Source organism: Canis lupus, chromosome X (genome assembly GCF_011100685.1).
Source record: "Canis lupus familiaris isolate Mischka breed German Shepherd chromosome X, alternate assembly UU_Cfam_GSD_1.0, whole genome shotgun sequence".
Classification (NCBI taxonomy): domain Eukaryota; kingdom Metazoa; phylum Chordata; class Mammalia; order Carnivora; family Canidae; genus Canis; species Canis lupus.
The window spans coordinates 58998636-59023032 of NC_049260.1; the positions used below are offsets into that span (position 1 = coordinate 58998636).

At 39.2% G+C, this 24397-nt stretch overlaps 1 protein-coding gene and 1 long non-coding RNA gene across 2 annotated transcripts in view; one reads left to right on the plus strand and one right to left on the minus strand.

Annotated features, from left to right (window-relative positions):
• The window catches only part of LOC119868459, a 161269-nt gene that overhangs the window by 46540 nt on the left and 90332 nt on the right, over positions 1 to 24397 (plus strand). Inside the window, exon 2 of the long non-coding RNA XR_005386368.1 lies at positions 11143 to 11256. This is a non-coding gene — a long non-coding RNA (uncharacterized LOC119868459). The remainder of the gene's footprint in view (positions 1 to 11142; positions 11257 to 24397) is intronic.
• Positions 17287 to 19606, minus strand: MAGEE2 (MAGE family member E2). Its single transcript, XM_038587750.1, has one exon. It carries the CDS (start codon positions 19390 to 19392, stop codon positions 17821 to 17823), a length of 1572 nt encoding a protein of 523 aa, XP_038443678.1. The 5' UTR covers positions 19393 to 19606; the 3' UTR covers positions 17287 to 17820.

A 24397-nucleotide genomic window follows, 5' to 3' on the forward strand; every position in this document is an offset into this window, starting at 1 on the left:
TAGAGACCAAAACTGTACAACAGATCAACAAAACCAGGAGTTGGTTCTTTGAAAGAATTAATAAGATAGATAAACCATTAGCCAGCCTTATTAAAAAGAAGAAAGACTCTAATTAATAAAATCATGAATGAGAAAGGAGATATCACCACCAATACCAAGGAAATACGAACGATTTTAAATACATGTTATAAGCAGGCATATGGCAATAAATTAGGCAATCTAGAAGAAATGGACATGTTTCTGGAAAACCACAAACTACCAAAACTGGAACAGGAAGAAATAGAAAACCTGAACAGGCCGATAACCTGGGAGAATATTGAAGCAGTCATCAAAAACCTCCCAACACAGAAAGTCCAGGGCCAGATGCCTTCCCAGGTGAATTCTATCAAACGCTTAAAGAAGAAACCATACCTATTCTACTAAGCTGTTCAGAAAGATAGAAAGAGATGGAATACTTCCAAACTCGTTCTATGAGGCCAGCATCACCTTAATTCCAAAACCAGATAAAGACCCCACCAAAAAGGAGAATTGTAGACCAATATCCCTGATGAACATGGATGCAAAAATTCTCAACAAGATACTAGCCAATAGGATCCAACAGTACATTAAGAAGATTATTCACTATGACCAAGCAGGATTTATCCCCCGGATGCAAGGCTGGTTCGACACTCATAAAGCAATCAATGTGATTGGTCATATCAACAAGAGAAAACACAAGAACCATATGATTCTCTCAATTGATGCAGAGAAAGCATTTGACAAAATACAGCATCCATTCCTGATCAAAACTCTTCAGAGTGTAGGGATAGAGGGAACATTCCTCAGCATCTTAAAAGCCATCTATGGAAAGCCCACAGCAAATATCATTCTCAACGAGAAACACTTGGAGCCTTACCCATAAGATCAGGAACATGACACGGATGTCCACTCTCCCCACTGCTATTCAACATAGTACTAGACAATCAGACAACAAAAAGAAATAAAAGGCATTCAAATTGGCAAAGAAGTCAAACTCTCCCTCTTCACAGATGACATGATACTGTACATAGGAAACCCAAAAGACTCTACCCCACAATTGCTAGAAGTCATAGAGCAATTTGACAGTGTGGCAGGATACAAATTCAATGCCCAGAAATCAGTGGCATTTGTATACACTAACAATGAGTCTGAAGAAAAAGAAATGGAGTCAATCCCATTGACAATTTTATCCATAAGCATAAAATACCTAGGAATAAACCTAATGAAAGAGGTAAAGAATCTATACCCTAAAAACGACAGAACACTTCTGAAAGAAATTCAGGAAGACACAAAGATATGAGAAAATATTCCATGCTCATGGATCGGTAGAGTCAATATTCTGAAAATGTCAATGCTACACAGGGCAATTTACACATTCAGTACAATCCCTATCAAAATACCATGGACTTCCTTCAGAGAGTTGGATTACGCATTCTTAAGATTTGTGGGGAATCAGAAAAGACCCCAAATAGCCAGGGGAATATTGAAAAATGAAACCAGAGCCGAGGGCATCACAAAGCCAGATTTCAAGTTGTACTACAAAGCTGTGATCATCAAGGCAGTGTGGTACTGGCACAAAAACAGACACATAAATCAATGGAACAGAATAGAGAACCCAGAAATGGGCTCTCAACTCTACAGTCAACTAATATTCAACAAAGCAGGAAAGATTATCTACTGGAAATGGGAAAGTCTCTTCAATAAATGGTGCTGGGAACATTGGACATCCACATGCAGAAGAATGAAACTAAACCATTCTCTTACACCATACACAAAGATAAACTCAAAATCGTTGAAAGATCTAAATGTGAGACAAGAATCCCTCAGAATCCTAGAGGAGAACACAGGCAACACCCTTTTTGAACTTGGCCACAGCAGCTTCTTGCAAGATACATCTATGAAGGCAAGGGAAACAAAAGCAAAAATGAACTATTGGCACTTAAGATAAAAAGCTTCTGCACAACAAAAGAAACAGTCAACAAAACTAAAAGACAACCTACAGAATGGGAGAAGATACTTGCAAATGACATATCAGATAAAGGGCTAGTATTCAAGATCTATAAGAAATTTATGAAACTCAACACCCAAATAACAAACAATCCAGTCATGAAATGGGCAGAAGGTATGAACAGAAATTTCACCAAAGAAGACATAGACATGGCCAACAGGCACATGATAAAATGCTCCACATCACTTGCCATCGGGGAAATACAAATCAAAACCACAATGAGATACCACTTCACAAAACAAAGGGGGATCCCTGGATGGCTCAGTGTTTAGCGCCTGACTTTGGCTCAGGGCATAATCCTGGAGTCCAGGGATCAAGTCCTGCATTGGGCTCCCTGCATGGAGCCTGCTTCTCCCTCTGCCTATGTCTCTGCCCCTGTCTCTCTCCCTCTGTGTGTTTCTCTCATGACTAATTAAATAAATAAAATCTAATAAAAAAGAGTTTGCAACTCACAGTAGTGAGAATGGTGAAAAGTAACAAGACAGAAAACAACAAATGTTGGAGAGGATTGGAGAAGGGGAATCCTCTTGCAGTGTTGGTGGGAATGTGAACTGATACAGCCGCTCTGAAAAACTGTGTGGAGGTTCCTCAAAAAATTAAAAATAGAACTACCCTATGACCCAGCAATTGCACTGCTGGGGATGTACCCCAAAGATATAGATGCAGTGAAAGGAAGGACACCTGCACCTCCAAAGTTTTTAGCAGTAATGTCCACAATAGCCAAACTGTGGAAGTAGCCTCGGTGTCCATCAAAAGATGAATGGATAAAGAAGATGTGGTATATGTATACAATGGAATATTACTCAACCATTAGAAACAACAAATACCCACCATTTGCTTCAACGTGGATAGAACTGGAGGGTATGATGCTGAGTGAAGTCAGTCAGTTGGAAAAGGGCAAACATTATATGGTTTCATTCATTTGGGAAATATAAAACGTAGTGAAAGGGATAATAGGGGAAAGGAGAAAAAATGAGTGGGAATTATCAGAGAGGTTGACAGAATATGAGAGACTCCTAACTTGGGAAAGGAACAATGAGTAGTGGAAGGCGAGGTGTGCTGGGTGACAGGGTGACTGCATGATGGGCAATGCGGGAGGCACTTGACCGATGAACACTGGGTATTATACTATATATTGGCAAATCGAAATCCAATTAAAAAAATAAAAATAAATAGTTGGTTCTTTGAGAAAACAAATAAATTTGACAGAACTCTAGCAAGACTAATGAATAATAATAAAAAAGACAGGAAATACAAATGACTAATATCAAGAACAGAATGAGGAATATCATTACACACCCTGCAGAGGTCAAAAGGTAACAAAGGAGCAATATGATCAAATCAATATACACAAATTTTACCACTTAGGAAAAACAAAATGCAGAAACTATTACAACTCATCCAATAAGAGGTAGGTATGTTGAATAGCCCATATAGTATTAAAGTAGTTGAATTTGTTGTTGAAAAGATCCTCCTCCACAAAATCTCCATGCAACACTGGAGAATTTTTCCAAATATTTGAATAGGAATTTACACCAATTTTATACAATCTCTTCCAAAAACTATGAGGGACCACTTCCCAGTTCTTTCTAACAAAGTCAGTATTGCCATGGCACCAAATCACAAACATACAAATTACAAAAAGAGAATATAACACACCAATATCACTTATAAATTTAGATGCAAAATTTTTAACAATATATTGGAAAATAGAATTAAGCTATATATACACACAAAAAAATATTGTACACCATGACTAAGTGGAATTTATCCCATAGATGTAAGGCTGGTTCAATATTTGAAAATCAATCAGTGTAATCCACCATATTTTTAAAAATATTTTATTTGAGATGCCTGGGTGGCTCAGCAGTTGCGCGTCTACCTTTGGCTTAGGGAGTGATCCTGGAGTTCCGGGATCAAGTCCCACAATCGGGTTTTCTGCTTGGAGCCTGCTTCTCTCTCTGCCTATGTCTCTGCCTTCTCTCTTCTCTCTGGGTCTCTCATGAATAAATATCTTCTTAAAAATACTTTATTTATTTGAGAGAGAGAGAGAGAATATGAGAGAGAGTGCACGAGTGGTGGGGAGAGAGTGGCAGAGGGAGAGGAAGAAGCAGACTCCTTGCTGAGCAGGGAGCTCAGCTCAAAGCTGGATCCCAGGACCTTGAGATCATGACCTGAGCTAAAGGCAGATGCTTAACTGAGCTCCCTAGCCACCCTGTAATCCACCATATTAACAGGATAAAGAGGAAACTCTATGATCAAATGCAGAAAAAATTATTTGACAAAATTTAAAAGCCATTCATGATAAAAACTCTAAGAAAATTAACTATCAAGGGAATTTTCCTCAGTTTTTTTTCAAATCAGCTTGATTTGTAATAGTGAAATCCTGCAAACAACCCAAAGGTACCCTAATAGGTGAATGATTAAACAAACTGTGGTACATTCACACCATGGAATACTACACAGCAGTAAAAAGGGAAAAACTATTACTACATGCCCCAACTTGGATAGATCTCAAGGGTATTATTTTAAGTTTAAAAAGCCAATCAGAAAAAGTTACCTGCTATATGATTCCAATTATATAACATTCTTGAGACGGCAAAATTATAGAGATGGAAAACAAATCGGTGGCTGTTAAGGGGTAAGGAATGGCAGGAGTGTGTATGGGGTCAAGTGTGGGTGTGATTATAAAGGCAAGAAGAAAATATTTGTTGGGATGGAATAGTTATATATCTTGTGTGTGGTGGTAGTTACATGTGTAAAAATGATATAGAGCTATACACATACATTATATGTCAGTTTCTTGGTTTTGATATTGTAGTATATAGCAGTATCATGGGAAAATATTGGGTAAAGAGTACACAGAATATCTCTCTACTACCTTTGTGACTTCCTGGGAATTGGTAATTATTTCAAAACAAAATGTTTAAAAACTACATTTTGCAATTTCCCAGATTTTCAAATATTCTCCTAGGACATCATTTGCAATGTTTGTAAAACCTTAAATTCCCATGAACAAATCCTACTTTCTCAACCCTTTCCATTTTTTAAAAAGATTTTATTTATTTATTCACGAGAGACATAGAGAGAGGGAGGCAGAGACATAGAGGGAGAAGCAGGCTTTATGCAGGAATCCCGATGTGAGACTTGGTCCCAGGACTCCAGGATTACACCCTGAGCCAAAGGCAGATGCTCAACTGCTGAGCCACCTAGGCTTCCCAACACTTTCCATTTTTGTTGAGTATTCAGTGTCACTCAGATTGTCAATTTAAATAAGTGGTGGTAAATAGAACATCACATTTAAATCTGTGCTGATAGCCAAAGTTAATTATAAGACAAAGATTTCACAAGATTAAGTGGCATTTAAGGCCCTGTGTATTTCAGAGCTTTGAATGAAATGTTGCCATATGGCTTTCATTGAAGTTGCTCTAATAGAGGGTCCCATGATACAATGCCCAAATGAATGCCTCCAATGTGAATCTTTAATTTCATTGGGCTTGTATTCACTTAATTTACCAAAACTATTTGGTTCTTCTTATTGTTCAGGCTTTAAAAACTATTGTTACACAAGAACAGTATTTCGTTGTACATAAATAATAAACTATGATAAGAAGATATAAAAATAACCAGAATCCCATGTAACACATAGATATGAACAAAGCTTAATTTGAGAGCATTCTATTTCATTGTATAAATTTTATGTTTATATGCCTATTTTTACAAAACTATAATCTTACCAAATATTTACATTTTTTCATAAAATGATACATATTCAGTATTTATATGCCTTGAAACATTTTTTCTGTTTCTTCCTGGTCAGAGGCAGAATTCCATTCAATTTAATGAAAAAAATGCCATTTTCTGTAACTAATTTTTGTGTGGTTTTTTTTTTTTTGGTTTTTATTATTTATTTATTCTTTTTATTGGAGTTCAATTTGCCAACAAATAGCATAACACCCAGTGCTCATCCCATCAAGTGCCCCCCTCAGTGCCCGGCACCCAGTCACCCCCACTCCCCGCCCACCTCCCTTTCTACCACCCCTTGTTCGTTCAAGTTTTAGCCTGTTCAATCAATACTTTTATGGACTCCATAATATGTTTTTAAAATCATTTGTGTTTGCTTGGTGTTGGTGGTGATCTCCTTTCTCATTCATGATTTTATCAATTTGAGTCTTTTCTCTCTTCTTTTTAATAAGGCTGGCTAATGATTTATCTATCTTATTAATTCTTTCAAAGAACCAGCTCCTGGTTTTGTTGATCTGTTCCACAGTTCTTCTGGTCTCTTATTTCATGAGTTCTGCTCAAATCTTTATTAACTCTCTTCTTCTGCTGGGTGTAGGATCTATCTGCTGTTTTTTCTCCATCTCCTTTAGGCGCAAGGTTAGCTTTTGTATTTGAGTTCTTTCCAGTTTTTGGATGGATGCTTGTATTGCGATGTATTTCCCCCTCAGGACTGCTTTTGCTGTATCTCAAAGATTTTGAATGGTAGTATCTTCATTCTCATTACTTTCCATGAATCTTTTTAATTCTTCCCTAATTTCCTGGTTGACCCTTTCATCTTTTAGCAGGATGGTCTTTAACCTCCACATGTTTGAAATCCTTCCAAACTTCTTGTTGTGATTTAGTTCTAATTTCAAAGCATTATAGTCTGAAAATATGCAGGGGACAATCCCAATCTTTTTGTATCCGTTAAGGCCTGATTTGTGACCCAGTATGTGGTCTATTCCGGAGAAAGTTCCATGTGCACTTGAGAATATGTATTCAGTTGCGTTTGGATGTAAAGTTCTGTAAATATCTGTGAAATCCATCTGTTCCAGTGTATCATTTAAAGCTCTTGTATCTTTGGAGATGTTGTGCTTAGAAAACCTGTCGATTGTAGAAAGCACTACATTCAAGTCACCAAGTATAAGTGTATTATTATCTAAGTATGTCTTAACTTTGGTTATTAATTGATTGATATACTTGGCAGCTCCCACATTCGGGGCATAAATATTGATGATAAGTCCTCTTGTTGGATAGATCCTTTAAGTATGATATAGTGTCCCTCTTCATCTCTTACTACTGTCTTCGGGATAAACTTTAGTTTATCTGATATAAGGATGGCTACCCCTGCTTTCTTTGGAGGGCCATTTGAATGGTAAATGGTTCTCCAACCTTTCATTTTCAGGCTGTAGGTGTCCTTATGTCTAAAATGAGTCTCTTGTAGACAGCAAATTTGTTCTTGCTTTTTTATCCAGGCTGAAACCCTGCTCCTTTTGATAGGGTCACTAAGCCCATTCATGTTCAGAGTTACTATTGAAAGATATGAATTTAGTGTCACCATGATATCTATTCAGTCCCTGTTTTTGTGGATTGTTCTCTGGGACTTCCTCTATTACAGAATCGCCCTTAGTATTTCTTGCAGAGCTGGCTTCATGGTCACATATTCTTTCAGTGGAAGGAGCCTCGTTGTCCATCGAAAGATGAATGGATAAAGAAGATGTGGTATATGTATACAATGGAATATTACTCAGCCATTAGAAACGACAAATACCCACCATTTGCTTCGGCATGGATGGAACTGGAGGGTATTATGCTGAGTGCAATAAGTCAATCGAAGAAGGACAATCATTATATGGTCTCATTCATATGGGTAATATAAAAATAGTGAAAGGGAATAAAGGGGAAAGGAGAAAAATGAGTGGGAAATATCAGAAAGGGAGACAGAACATGAGAGACTCCTAACTCTGGGAAACAAACAAGGGGTGGTGGAAAGGGAGGTGCATGGTGGGTAGTGGGTGGGGGTGCCTGGGTGATGGGCACTGAGGGGGGCACTTGATGGAATGAGCACTGGGTGTTATGCTATATGTTGGCAAATTGAACTCCAATAAAAAAAAAATACCTTTATGGACTCCATATAGCCAAATCTATATTTATCTGCTGGATTATTTCCTGAGAAAACCTTCAAAAGTGTTACTTTGCTGCCAAAAGACTCTCCATAAAGGAGCTGTTTGTATCTATGCTCCTACCCACAGCATAAGACCTTTTCTCAACTCAATTTGCATTCAAGAATTAAAATTATTTTTTCACTTTTCAAAAGAAAGAGGTCATCACAGTATGCCTTTGGTGTTTTGTTCAATTTATTAAAACAAATATAATTTCACCGTGGAAAAGTAAGGAAGTGGTATTATAATATATGCAAAAATAGCACCTGCAAAACTACTAACAAAAGATGAATAAAATTACAATATGGCCAGAGAAATAGTCCTTTTTAATTTCATAGAAATTAAGTTATACTGCTAATATTGTCTCCTAAAGTAACTGACTTGTTACTAACCATTACTGTTCATTGTCATTTCTACTATCTGTATGCCATTCTATTACATAGACAGACTTTTACCTCCTTTACCAATCAAATGTTATTGAAGATTTAGTTGGAGTTTTTAGTTGTTTTCGTTGGCATTTTTCCTCATTTAAGTAAGTCTGGAATAATCCTCCAAGCCAAATGCAAGTTCACATCCAAAAACAATTTCTCAAAATTCATTATTATAAATGGAATGTAATCATTTCTTTAAAATGTGTAGTATTTAATGTAGCCCCGTATAACCCACTACTAATTTATATTTCTAGGAGACATGTAAATAAATGCATTCTTATTCCTTTTGCATTCTCCTACCATGGATATTACAGTACTTTTATTTTCTCTGGTCATAAGCTGACAACCAGAGTCTTATTGTTATTGACAGATTCAGCTGCTTTAAACATTTTATCTTATTTATTTGAATGTTATTTTTTTTCAACCAAAGTAGAAACTTAAATTACTCTAAATTTGTTTACCCTATGGTAAGCACTTGTATGAATCTCCTATTGCTTCTGTAACACATTACTACAAACTTGGTAGTATTATTACTTTATAATTCTGAAAGTCAGAAATCCAACATTAGTCTCACTGGACTAAAGTCAAGGTCTCAACAAGGCTAATTTTTCCCAAGTCTCCGAGGGGAGAATCTATTTCCTTACGTTTTTCAGTTTGCAGAGGCTGTCTTCATTTCTTGGTTCATGATCCCTTCCTCACATCACTTTAATCTCTTGCTTCTTTTGTCACATCCCCTACCACTAATCCTGATTCTCCTGCTACCTTTTTATAAAGACTATTTTGATTACATCATCCAGGATAATCTCTAATTTCCCCTATCTTAATATCCTTAGTTGAATCATATCTGAAAAGTCCCTTTTGCCATGTAAAGTAACTAAGTCACTAGTTTCAGGGATCATTACCCATGTAATGATATCTTTAAGGGACTGTTATTTTGTCTACCACATCACTATTCATAATTTAAAAAAATATGTTTCCAATATTTGCACATAGACTTAACAAGACAATATTGACTCTATATTTAATATTTCATCACTTGCTTTTTGTAGTTAATAATACATATTGAATATCATTTCTTACTCTTTAATAGTCCATCATTCCCAAATATTTTACACTTTTCAACTGGAAGGACGGACACTAATTCTATTAATAAGTGAAACTAAAGTATATACTATGAGATTTTAAGTTGACTTCAACTTTTACCTACTGAAGTAAATGATGTGTTCTGGTCAAGATGTGATATTACATTCCTCTTTTCCCTTTCTTTCCAAAATCCTATTGAAATGACACTAAAAATTTATAAGAGGAGTAAACTATAAGAGCAAGGAATCATAAAAGGCAGCAAAGATTTGGATAAATATCTTAAAGATATGTGTACAGGAGAGGGCTTCCATGGAGCAGGAGGTATTCTTGTCAGAGGAGATTCAGAGAACCTCCAACCTCAGAAAGACACTGTGTCTGTGCTTGAAAAACTGCAGTGGAACAATTGCACCAGACTGCATGTAACTTCATTCTTTCTCCCCAAGAGGGAGAGATTGGAGGCAGAGACAACATGAGAGTCTCTCAGGAGGTAATGCCTACTAAAGATTAGCACACAGACATAAGTTATAAAGCACATATGAAAACCCACCATCATTAATTAGATACTGAGCAGACCTAACAAATGGCAGAATTAACAAAAAATAGGCAAATACTTAAAAATTTTAAAATAAGACTGATTAAAATGTTTAAAGAGATGAAAAAGACTAGAATCCATAAGAAAAGAACAATGTCCTTATTTAGAAAAAATAAGGTATATTTGAAAAAGAAACAATTATAAATTCAAGAAATTAAAAAGTGATGCATTGGAATAAAACCTTGATATATTAGTTATACAGTTGTACAGACTCAAAGCTGAATAGAGAATTAGAACACAGTTATGGTAGGGACCATATTTAATTCATCTCTGTGCCCTAGTGTCTACTATGATGAGGCCAGCATATAGCAGGTGTTCAGCAACTGCTTATTAAACTGAACTAGGCAAGGGTGCCTGGGTGGCTCAGCTGGTTAAGCCTTTCCCTTTCACTCAGGTCAGGATCTCAGGGTCCTGGGATCGGGCCCTATGTCAGTCTACCTGCTCAGTAGGAAGTCTGCTTCTTCTTTTCCCTTTGCCCTCCCACACCCCCCACTTGTGCGCTCTTTCTCCATCTTTTTCTCAAATAAATAAATAAGTAAATAAATAAATAAATAATAAAATCTTTTAAAAATGAAAAAAACACTTAACTGGGCAAGTGGCCCTTAACAAGCCTGATTTCCAAAGGCTCCTTCAGCATAGATGAATCTCAGAGGCCAGGACAGCCTTTGGTTTGGGCTGAACTAGGTCTTACTCCTTGTGGGTAAGTTTGGCAGTGAAGGCCATGCAAACAAGAGGCTTGGGTGCTGCCACTGATCTTAAGGGCCAGTTTGTTCCCTGTCATAGCTGGCCTTTGACTTCTGTTCACTCAGCATGTCTGACTACTGTTCTTCTTCCCTGTTAGGAACTATGAGCATGCCCATGCCCATTATTGTATGAGGGGACATGATATAAAAGGTTAGTAGTTGTGCCAAAGCTCCCTCTACTCACTTCTTCCATCCTAGGCCTTGCACTCCTCCTAGCTCCCAATCCAGAAAAAGGAGAGTAGTCTTGTGTACAAGTATTTCTCTACAGCTAGATCTCAGTGGTCTCCCTCACTGTCGGGAATAATGAATATCTTCCAGAATAGCAGTCCTCTTTGTCTTGCAGAACAAGACCAAACAACACTGAGGCCATCCCAAGGCACCCTGTTGTCACCTCGCAGGGAAGTTTCTCTCAGCTGTGGCCCAAGCAAGTTAAGGCTTGAGAACAGAGGACAGCTTCGTAAGTAATGACCATTCTTGTGTTTTCCCTTTCTCCATCCTATATTTTGAGAAAAGTGGATGTTTAGAGGACAGAGACCCTACCCTGGCCAGCCCATGCCAAACCAAATGCTCTAAGGAGAAAGGCAGTATGAAATAAGTTCACTCAGAAAGAGTTTTTTTTTTGAAACAACACCATTTAAAATTTCACCACAAAAGAATGAAATACCTAAGAATAAACTTAACCAAAGAGGTGAAAGACCTGTACTCTGAACACTATAAAAGACCTATGAAATAAATTAAAGATGACTCAAACAAATGGAAAGATATTCCGTGCTCATGGGTTGGAAGAATTAATATCGTTAAAATGTCCACATTACCCAAAGCAATCTATGATTCAATGCAATTCCTATCAAAATACCAACAGCATTTTCACAAAATTGTAACAAATAATCCTAAAATTTGTATGGAACCACAGAAGACCCTAAATAGTAATCCTGTGAAAGAACAAAGTAGAGGTATCACAATTCCAGATTTCAAGATATACTACAAATCTGTAGTAATCAAAACAGTATGGTACTGGCACAAAACCAGACATATAAGTCAATAGAACAGAATAGAGTCTTAAGAAATAAACCCATGATTATATAGTCAATTAATCTATGACAAAGGAAGCAAGAAAATAAAATGAGGGAAAAGATAGTCTCTTCAATGAATGGTGCTGGGAAAACTGGACCTGTTAAAGAATGAAACTGGACTGCTTTCTAACACCATACACAAAAATTAACTCAAAATGAATTAAAGACCTAAGCATGAGACTCTGAAACCATAAAAATCCTAGAAGACAGCATAGGCAATAATTTCTCTGACATTGGCCATAGAAACATTTTTCTAGATATGTCTCCTAAGGCAAGGGAAACAAAAGCAGAAATAAACTATTTGGATTATTTTTAAAAATGTTCACAGTGACAGGAACCATCAACAAAACAAAAAGACAAACTACTGAATGGGAGAAGATACTTACAAATGATTTATCCAATAAGGGTTTAATACCCAAAATATATAAAGAACTTATCAACTCGACACCTAAAAAAACAAATGATCTGATTAAAGAGTGGGCAGAGAAACTGAATAGACATTTTTCCAAAGAAGACAGATGGCCAACAGACACTTGAAAAGTTGCTCAACATACGTGTAATTATATATCACCTTACAAATATAAGAATGGCTAAAATCAAAGTAAGATCAAAATGACAAGAAATAGGTGTTGGTGAGGATATGGAGGAAAAGGAACCTTTGTGCACTGTTGATAGAAATGTAAATTAGTATAGCCACTGAGAAAAACAATATGGAGGCTTGTCAAAAAATTAAAAATAGAAATACTGTATGATCTAATAATTTCACTACTGGGTATTTACCCAAAGAAAACAAAAATACTAATTCAAAAAGCCATATCGCTCCTATATTTATTACAGCATTGTTTACAAGAGCCAAGATATGGAAGCAACCTAAGCGTCCATCAATAAATGAAGGTATAAAGAAATGTTGTATATATATACAATATTATTAATATCATATATTTATAATTTTATATATTATATATTTTATATTATATATAATATATAAATATGTTTTTATATAAATATAAACTTATGTATTATATATATTTTATATATAACAATATATAATTAACAATTATATATTCACCAGTGGAATCTCAAAAAAATGAATAAACAAAAGAATCACACCTATAAATACAGAGAACAAACTGATGGTTGCTAGAGGGAAAAGGAGTGAGGGATTGGACAAAATGGGTGAAGGGAGAGAGATACGGGCCTCCAGTTTTGGAATGAGTATGTCATCGGAGTAAAAGTCACAATCTAAGGAATACGGTCAATGATATTGTAATAGGGATTTAACATAACAGATGGTAGCTACACTTGTGAACATAGCATAATGTATACACTTGTCAAGTCACTAAGTTGCATATCTGAAACTAATGTAACATTGTGTATCAAATACTCAAATAAGAAATAAGGTTGCTCAGACATTAGGCTTGAGCTCCCAACTCCCTTCCTAACCCTGACCTTTATCAGAGAAGTCCTCATTGTTTAGGACTCCCTGAATGATATGTATTCATGAGAGACAGAGAGAGAGAGAGAGGCAGAGACACAGGTAGAGGGAGAAGGAGGCTCCCTGTAGGGAGCCAGATGTGGGACTCGATCCCAGAACCGGGATCATGCCCTGAGCCAAAGGCAGACACTCAACAACCGAGCCACCTAAGCATCCTCCTGAATACTATGTAAAGCCTAATAGCCTATTCCTAATAGTCTTTGAGACCTGTTTAAAGAGACCATGCAGAAGCCCTAGAAAAGTGTCTTGTGGATGGGTGTTTGCAAAAAATATGTTATTAATGCAGCCAAACTTTATGATTCATAACAACCTGGAGTTAATATTCACCTGAAATAATTGTTAGGAAAACCCCAAATACTAGTAATTCTAAGAAATCTGTATTCATTTGAACTCAGCTACCAAGGTGTTGACAAGTAATCTTAAAAGCAGTGTAAAGAATTGAAATATTACTAGACTAACATACAATTGGCCTAGGTTGTATAGTTCTCTGACATCATCGAATAGTGTATGACTCTGGGCTTTTCAATCAATTTCTTGAAAATAGTTTTAGGTAGTTTAGATAGGGATGTTGAGTACCTTGCCCAAGGTCACCAGGAAGTGAGAGCCGGCATTGTCCAGATCCAGAGTTCATAATCATTCTGACCTACTGCCCCCTACTTATCATATGCTTATTGTATTCCTATGAGGCCTACAACAGGAATGTCTGAGTGAGCCAGAGCCCACTCTGATAATTCTTTTCCAGCTTTCTTTATAACTAGCCTCAAACCCTGTCTGCAGAGAATTCCTTAGGGCATTGCCAAGTACTCATTGAGGGGAAAAAGAAAGTATGTAAAATGAGAAATCTCACTGTTTGGAAATCCCCACTAGAAAGGTAGAAGACAACTGTGAGGTCCTTGTCTGAACCTAAAGGGTACTTACAGGCTGGTCTAGATTGTTGGTATTGGAGGGCCTAGGAGCAGCAATCCTAGGGCTGGGAGAACTGCCTTGAAGACCACATGTGCCAGTCCAGCTCAGCTTTTCCTTGAATTATAATGCTCATTGAGTGTGCTCAGTGAGAAACTGATGGAAAGAAGGCAGGAAAAGTCTTCCCTAACCACCCATCTTCTCCAGAAGAGGACACTCCTGGGTCTCAGCAACTGAAAGTGAATGTATTCTCAACATTTTCTTTCCAGGAAGGATCAAAGGGGAATCCAAATGGCATTGTATATATAGGGTTATGAGCTCATATCTAACTAACACCCATTTTGCAAGCCCTACCTTGGCCAAAATTCAATACTTGTGGTATTGATAGCCCAAAGAGTCTACAAATGAACTGAGACTTTATCATTTTTCTAAATTCACACAGATAAGAAAAATACTTGGTTCAGTGTTTAAAGGCCTATTGGTGATTTTACATTGAATTAATTCATGCAGCATCTTTTGTAAGTCTTATTTACTAGACACCCACTTCCATCACTGTTTCTCCTAGGGGGTGCTAATTTTAATTTGGTGTGTGTAGAAAGCAGAGTACCCAGATCTCCCCTAGCCTTCCAAGGAATGGCTGTAGCCACAGAGAGACTACAACCTTTCCCTTACCACAGGCATGTGCCCCATGCAAGTCTCATCTTTGTCACTTCTAGGAAACTACATGTGGCATCTGTGACAGAGGGGCTATCTCCCACTTCTGTTTTTGCATCCTGACCTCCCTTTGGCAAAGCATGATCTCTATCAGGCCAGTGTTCTTTCAGGATCACAAAATACATTGCCAAACATTTCTGGAGGCCCAGAAATGGTGATGTTTTACTTTCTCTGGGTGAAAGCCAGCAGATAAGGCTGGATGCTTGCAGGAAGAGGGCAAATTGGGGAAGACTCATAGGACAGAGTAAGGAGATTGGACAAAAACGCACTTTCTACACCTAGACAGCTCTAGTGGAGCCTGAGTGATGGAACTAGGAAGAGCCTGGAAAATTTCAGCAGTACTTTCATTGGCCTCCAGAGGGCTATCATCTTGCCTCTCCCATCATGTCATGCAGCCTTTCCTTATATTTCTCGAGATTCAATAAGTTAGAGTGAAAACAGAGCACAAGCTGGAAGGGGCCTGCGATGTAGTATACTGGAAAGAGTGTGAACCATAGTCACAGGCAGACTTAGACTCCAACACCAGCCTTCGGTGACTGGCTGTGTGGGCCTCAGTTTCCTACAGTGCCAAATAAGGCTATTAAAATGCTTCTTAGAGAACTGCTGGAAAGATTAGAGCTAAAGGAGGTGGAGAACCCAGCACAGTACCTAGAACAAATTTAGTATTAAAGAAGTTGGCAGTTTTACACTATTGTTGGTCTGGATGCTACACCCACCCCTTGGCAGGTTTCTCTCTACTGGTACCCGCAGAACAACTGATGTTCTCGAGGATCCAGACACTGCACCACCCCCCCCCCCCCCAAAAAAAAATCAGAGCAAGGAAAATTTGGCATCTTAATCTGTTTGCCCCCCTCCCCTGCCTCACAAGCGTGCACAGATTAAGGATCCAAGGAGGCTAAAGAATGAGATCTCAGCATGTAGGCAGGACCCTACTTCAAGGTCCGGCCTTTGAGTTAGAAGCTCTCCTGCCTCATAACTCCAACCCCCATCCCATTTTCCAGAACCCCTTTAGCTCTAGCTCTCTAGTTACTCATTTTCTCATGACTGGAAATCCTGCCCTTAGTGTTTAGTTTTCCCCGGATTGCTGTGATAGGGAGATCGCGGAGACAAGGTGGGGGTTGTATCTCCCAGGCAACCGCGGAGTGCGCATGCGCAGTGGCTTCCCCAAGCAGGCAGCTCTAATTTGACTTCTGCAGGCTGCGGTATTTGGGACCAAAACGGTGTATTTCCCTTCTTGTCCCCTCCCCCGGTAAAATGGTCGTGTCATTCTCTTCCTGAGACTGACGAAAATGTGAGGAGCATCTTTTCTCATTTGTTAGGAGGTGGCAGTTGAGGGTAGCCCTTATTGATTAAACGGATGAAAGGACAGAAAGCTTATGGGTGCGGGGTGGGGTGGGGGGGTGAGGAAACATAAAATCTACACCATGCGTAGGCACCTCCCCCACCCCTGCCGTCATAGATGACTTTCCATTTAACATCCACTACTGAGCCAGGACTCCCTTATAGAAATTGTTATTTGCAGGCTTTCTAGGGAAAACTTAGGGAGAGCTGTGAGGAGGGTTAGAAGCTGCAAAAAAGCATCAGGATGAAGAGAGCCAAAATACTCACTCACCTTAACAGCTTAGGTGTAGAAATAAATTCCACTGGCCAAGGTTGCTGGACAGAGCTCCAGGTAGATTGTTCTGTCTGACCCAAGAGCCAAGACCAGCTGCCTTCGGGAGAACCATTGTTGATTCCCAAGACCCACTCTGGAGAATATGGGTCTTCCTTATCTCTGCCCCAGGCTTCCCTCTCCCACTTCCCCTTGAACTGAACATTGTCTTTGTGAATCCTCTAAAAGGTGATTTACATACTGCCCCTGACTTCATAAACAATCCCTCTCTCCCCCACCCCAACCTCAGGTGGTAGAATAGAAGTCACTATAGGACAACTTGTCCTGAGCCCTCCATACCACCTCATTATCCCCTACCACCTCCTCTGCCACTCCCCTACTACTCTTTTGCTTGACACCACCCTGCCCCTCCCCTAGCCTTTCTTGTGCCCCATTGTCTTCTCCACCATACCCTCCCAGCACCTACAGTTTAGTTGGAAATTACTCCTGTGGCCTCTCCTAGAACTAACTCTTGAGTTTATCCTCATTATACCATCTTGCCACAGCAATGAAACAATTTTTGGTTTACTTCCATGGACCCTCCCCCTTAAGCCCTGGGTTCAGCTGGGTCTTCTTCACCTTTATATTCCCAGCACGGAGCATAGCAGATGCTTAATAAATGTTTGTTGAATAAAAAAGAGTGCTTAAGCATGGGATCTAATTCATTATACTTTTATTTTTCACAACATTTTGGAACAACAAAGCAAACAGGTGAATACCAGCCTTTTTTTCCTTACACAAGAGTAGACACAAAGAAGGCATCCACGGATAAGTGATTTTGTGTTTGTTTTTGTTGTGTGTATTGTTACTATTGTTACTTAACATTTGCACCATACCATTTTACTAATTATTTCAAACAGTTAAAAAACAACTTTATATTCTCTTCCATATCATAGAAAGATGTAAATATCACCAATGCATTTTACACAGTTATCTGAGCTTTTATAGTAAAATAAGATGGGGATCACAAATGAGCAATTTCATTTATAAACATTGATCATGAACCTAATTCAAAGATATATTATAAGAAAGGAAATACTATTAGTAATAGAACACAAATAGCAAGCACAATGTGTACTTTCCACCCCAGGCCTGACTGACTTCTTATTTGGAGCCCCAGTGCCCATTTCCCCAGGGCCCCTTTAACTGATGCCACACAACTAAAGTGATACATTTCCCCAGACTTCACATGGGGCTGAAGAAGAACATGGCAGTTGCCTCAGATCTGGCTCTGGACTCCTCATCTTCAACAGCCTCCCTATATTGCTCAGGCCAGTCCTGTGGTCGCTTTCTGTAGAGCCTGGCCATATACTCCAAGGCTTTCATTTTGGTAGTTTCCAGGTGAGCTCTTGGACCCCAAAGAAGCTCATATTCAACCGGATTAGAGTAGGAGAGTGGCCTGCATTCCAAGTATCGCTGTCTCATAAGCTTGCAGGTGATGGCATGCTTTCTCCCTACATCCACACCAAATCTTCGAAGCATGTTCCAGATGTTGGCCTCTTTGACACGGTTTCCCATCAGGAAGATCAAACCCAAAATTGGCATCACATATTCTTGAGTGGGTCTCCCCAGGCTGTCTAGCATCATTTGCTCTTCTTCTGATTCTGGTTGCTGGACAAGGAGGTAGATGTGCTCACTGGTATCAACTTCAATCAGAGAGAATCCATAGAACAGATCAAGGATTAGAGTAGCTCGACTGAGGATATTTGGGAACACTTCTTCAAATTCTTTGCCAGTGTGAGCCAGTAGCTCATCCTGATGTATAGGTAGCAACTCCTCAGTGACATTAATGGCCAATTGGACCAAATCATTGGCCTTATCATTCATAGTTTCCTCTGACCAGAATTCCAAGCCAGCAGCCTGTCTTCTTTCTTTGGCTTTGTCAGCTTCCAGGGCCTTGTTATATTCTTCTGGCCAGCTCCAGGGTTCTTCATCATGGGCCTCTGCCACAAATTTCAGGGCTTCCATCTTTGTGATTTCCCTATGGGCTCTAGAGCCCCACAAGAACTCAAATTCAAGGGGATTGGTGCCATACACTGGCCAGTACTCCAAGAACCGCATGCGCACAAAGTCAGTAATGAGCAGGTTTCTTGTGTTCGCAAAAAGGTTGTTGATCCTCTGAGGATCACCCAACAAATCAACCTTTAACAGCAGGTCCCAAATGGATGCTTCTCTTGCCCGGTTACCATTCAGGAGGATGTGGCCTAAGACCAAGGCCAGGAGACCTGCCTTTGGCACATCCAGGGATTCTGCTAACTGATCAGAGGTCTGGAACCCCCGTTTGCTGATTAGGTTGTAAATGTCAGCCTGGGGATCAAGAACCCTCAGGTTCAACCCAAACACCTGATCCAGGTGGGCTGAGGCTCGTCTGAGGATCTCAGGGAACTGATCTGAGTATTCTCTGAGGAACTCCAGCATCTCAGCCTGCTGGATGGAACCTTCTGTTTGGCTTTTCATTCGCATGAAATTCACCAAAGCAATCGACCTGTCTTCTAGAGGGTCCTGGACCCTGAGCGCCCCCAAACGTTGGGACTGCTCTTCGATTAGGACCTCGAGGTCATTCGGGTCCTGCGCAGCCTGGAAAGCGCTGGCACCCTGAGGGTTGATTGGCGCATGAGGGCCCTGGAGGGCCTGGGGAACTAGCATGGAGGTCGGGGACCCGGAGGCGTTACTAGCCTGCATCTCACCCTGGCCGTCGCTGTAATCTGCAGTGGTCTCTGCGCTGCCGCGGCGCGCATTCTGGCTTACCAGAGACATGGTTCCAGGAGTCAGGAGCAGGAACCGGGAGGTCAGCAACCTGTCAGAGAGGATGGTAGGAATGTCGGCGCCTCCGGCAAATCCTAAACCAGAGACCCGGGATCCGGAGTGAGAGCTGGTGAGAAAAGTGATATTTCCACACACACACCCAGTGAGCAATGACCACTGGCCTCTCAGTGCTCCGCGTTGTCGCAGCCTACGCAAGCGCAGTCTGGTTCTGCGACACTGTGGCCACGCCCCGCTACCCGCCCCCCCACTCCTGCGTACTACCTCTGTCAGGAAGGCTAGGCTGTAGTGGTCACTGCTGAATTCAAACTTGTTAGAGCAGAGAATTCAAGAAAGGGGGCAACAAGTGGAGGTAAAGCAAAATGAACAAGGGATGGGGAATGTTCAGTGACCCTCTACTTAATAGTTTTTCTGTGAGGTATGAAGCACCACGTTAATAGTAGAAGAGTCAAAGAAGAAAAGGAGGATGCTAAGAATGAGAATTGTTTTATGGATTCATTAATTTATCCACAAACTCAACAGACATTTCTTGAGTACGTACTTCATGCCAGGCACAGTGCTGGGTACTAGGGTCACATCAGAGGACAAACATAATTATCTTTTTCTGTAGAGTTTACATTCTGAGGTAAGTTCAAACCGTGGTGATAATAATGAGAGCCTACCGTTATGAAGCATTTACGATGTACCAGGCAGTTTCTGGTACTTCCATTTGTCCCATATTAAAACATTTAATGCTAGATATGAGGTGGCTACTCTTAATGGTCTTCATTTTGCGGATGAGGGAACTGGGTCAGAGAAGTTGATTTACTTGTTCAAAATCAGGGAGCAATAAATGGAAGAGAATAGGATTTGAATCCAGTTCTGTCAAAGTCTCAAGCATAAGTACTCTCTATGACACCATCTGCCATTCAAAGAGTTCATTAAAAATGACCTATAAAGTAGATGGAAATAGTTGCTGTAATGTAGGGTCAATTAACATATAGTATACACACAGAAGGAGCAAGCCATGAATTACAGCTTAATTTGAGAAATCTTGGAATGGGGGCACATGCCTCAAGGAAGAATTGAACTTTAAGTGATGAATAGGATGGAAAGGATCTATAAGGGAATTCCAGGCTGAAGGATCAGCATATCAGAAAAGTCCCAGAGATGTGAAAGTACAACATAAGTTGCATTACATCTGGTTACCCAAAGTGGCTAAAACCAGTGTACCAGGATGGGTGGGAAATGAGAATGCAGATGGTAAGCCAGGAATGATTGGATTTCCTGTTTTCTGATTTAGCAGTATAACAGAATTGGTTGGGACCCCACAAAATGGGAATGGCAAAACCAGAATAGGGCCTGGTTATTTAGAGGTTGGTTATGTGTTTGCGGAAGCATAATCCAAGCACTCTGACCAGGAAGAAAGATCAGCTGCGTTATTTTTAGGGAGTGCTACCAAAATAATTGGGCTAAATCCTAGCTCTCACATCAAGATACGTGGTTAAATATTGGGGAAGGAGAAAAAATTTACATAAGATTGCCATCTGCATGCAATGAAACGCTGGGACACCTGCACCCCGATGTTTCTAGCAGCAATGTCCACAATAGCCAAACTGTGGAAGGAGCCTCGGTGTCCATCGAAAGATGAATGGATAAAGAAGCTGTGGTCTATGTATACAATGGAATATTCCTCAGCCATTAGAAACGACAAATACCCACCATTTGCTTCAACGTGGATGGAACTGGAGGGTATTATGCTGAGTGAAGTAAGTCAATCGGAGAAGGACAAACAGTGTATGTTCTCATTCATTTGGGGAATATAAATAATAGTGAAAGGGAATATAAGGGAAGGGAGAAGAAATGTGTGGGAAATATCAGAAAGGGAGACAGAACATAAAGACTCCTAACTCTGGAAAACTAACGAGGGGTGGTGGAAGGGGAGGAGGGCGGGGGGTGGGGGTGAATGGGTGACGGGCACTGAGGGGGGCACTTGACGGGATGAGCACTGGGTGTTATTCTGTATGTTGGTAAATTGAACACCAATAAAAAATAAATTTATTTAAAAAAAAGAACTCCATGTTCTTTGTCTAGACAGGTGCTACCAAGGTGTAGATTCAAAGAGGATTTTTATTCCCAGTCACAAAAAAAAAGATATATATTTTCCTGAAACCCAGCTCACATTTTTGTCATGAGTTGAAACTTCTATTAACCCTCCATCTAGTAACAAAAAAAAAAACATCAAATGGTAGCATTTTACTTCTGAAATAACATCCTAATCTAATTCCACAGATTTCAAGTCCTTCACAAATTGTTCCCTACCTGGGTTTCCATCTTCGTTTTTATCCACCAGAATCCATTCATGAAGTCTACTCCCAGGTTACACAGTGCTACATTCCTGGTCTCAGTTATTTATTATTTTTTAAATTCTTTTATTGGAGTTCAATTTGCCAACATTTAGCATAACACCCAGTGCTCATCCCATCAAGTGCCCCCCTCCGTGCCCATTACCCAGTCACCCCAACCCCGCACCCACCTCCCTTTCCACTACCCCTTGTTCATTTCCCAGAGTTAGGTGTCTCTCACTGATATTTTCACTCATTTTCTCTCCTTTCCCTTTATTCCCTTTCACTAATTTTTATATTCTCCAAATGAATGAGACCATATAATGTTTGTCCTTTTCTGATTGACTTATTTCACTCAGCACAATACCCTCCAGTTCCATCCACGTCGAAGGAAATGGTGGGTATTTGTCGTTTCTAATGGCTGAGTAATATTCCATTGTATACATATACCACATCTTCTTTATCCATTCATCTTTTGATGGACACCAAGGCTTCTTCCACAGTTTGGCTATTGTGGACATTGCTGCTATAAACATCGGGGTGCAGGTGTCTCAGCATTTCGTCTCAGTCATTTATAGTCTACTGGTCTCTGAAATAGTTCTAGTTCTTGCTAAATGGAAAATTAAGGAGTTGTGACTGTGAATATGATATATGGTATATTGTGCACTCTAAGTGTGAATGAAAAAGATGAGACCATACTCACCATTTTGGACTTCTAGCGATACTTTCTGACATCCTTTTTGCAATTTAAAACCATGAATAAAAAAAAATAAAACCATGAATATCTTAAATTCCACATATGAGTGAAATCATAGGGTATTTGCCTTTTTCTGACTGACTTTTTTCATTTAGCATTATACTCTCTAGCTCCAACATATCGTTGCAAATGGCAAAATTTCATTCTTTTTATGGCTGTGTAACAATCCAGTGTGTGTGTGTGTGTGTGTGTGTGTGTGTCTGTGTGTGTGTGTATGTACCACATCTTCTTTATCCATTCATCTATTGATAGACAATTGGAATGCTTCAATAATTTGGCTATTATAAATAATGTGCAAAAAATAAAGGAATATATATATCCTTTTGAATTAGTGTCTTGTATTCATTGGGTACTCAGTAGTGCAATTACTGGATCATAGGAACCTATTTTTAACTTTTATTTTTAACTTTTTGAGGAACCTCCAAATTGTTTTATACAGTGTATACAGTAGTTTGCATTCCCACCATTAGTGCACAAATTCCTTTTTCTCCACATCCTCAGCATTTGTTGTTTCTTGTGTTTATTTTTATTTTAATTCGTTAGTTATCATACAGTGTTATATTAGTATCAGGTATACAGTATAGTGATTCCACAATTCTATACATCACCTGTTGTTAATAATAACAAGTGCACTCCTTAAACCCCATTTCCCTATCCCCACCCCCTGGTAAGCATCAATTTGTTCTCTGTAGTTAAGAGTCTGTTTCTTCGTTTGTCTCTATCTTTTGTTTTTTCCCTTTCCTCAATTGTTTTGTTTCTCAAGTTCCACATATGAGTAAAATTATATGGTATTTGTCTTTCTCTGACTGACTTATTTTGCTTAGCATAATACCCTCTAGTTCCATCCATATGTTTGCAAATAGCAATTTCATTCCTTTTTATACCTGAATAATATTCAGCTATTGTAATCTGGCGATTGTAAATTTGGCTATTATAAATAATGCTGCTATAAACATAGGGGTACATGTAGCCCTTTAAATTAGTGTTCTTGTATTCTTTAGATAAATAGCTAGTAGTGCTATTGCTACATCATGAGGTAATTCTACTTTTAACTTTTTTTTAAATTTATTTTTTATTGGTGTTCAATTTACTAACATACAGAATAACACCCAGTGCCCGTCACCCATTCACTCCCACCCCCCGCCCTCCTCCCCTTCTACCACCCCTAGTTCGTTTCCCAGAGTTAGCAGTCTTTACGTTCTGTCTCCCTTTCTGATATTTCCCACTCATTTCTTCTCCCTTCCCTTATATTCCCTTTCACTATTATTTATATTCCCCAAATGAATGAGAACATATAATGTTTGTCCTTCTCCGACTGACTTACTTCACTCAGCATAATACCCTCCAGTTCCTTCTCCGACTGACTTACTTCACCCAGCATAATACCCTCCAGTTCCATCCACGTTGAAGCAAATGGTGGGTATTTGTCATTTCTAATAGCTGAGTAATATTCCATTGTATACATAAACCACATCTCCTTTATCCATTCATCTTTCGTTGGACACCGAGGATACAGTCAACAAAACTCAAAGACAACCTACAGAATGGGAGAAGATATTTGCAAATGACATATCAGATAAAGGGCTAGTTTCCAAGATCTATAAAGAACTTATTAAACTCAACAGCAAAGAAACAAACAATCCAATCATGAAATGGGCAAAAGACATGAACAGAAATCTCACAGAGGAAGACATAGACATGGCCAACATGCATATGAGAAAATGCTCTGCATCACTTGCCATCAGGGAAATACAAATCAAAACTACAATGAGATACTTTTAACTTTTTGAGGAAATTCCATACTGTTTTCCATAGTGGCCACACCAGTTTGCAGTCCCACCAACAGTGTATGAGTATTCTTTTTTCTCCACATCTTTGCCAACACCTGCTCCTTGAGTTTTTTATTTTAGCCATTCTG

Bases quoted from the DNA above. Each gene is read 5' to 3' on its own strand.
- MAGEE2 (XM_038587750.1), bottom strand. From the start codon at position 19,392: ATGTCTCTGGTAAGCCAGAATGCGCGCCGCGGCAGCGCAGAGACCACT.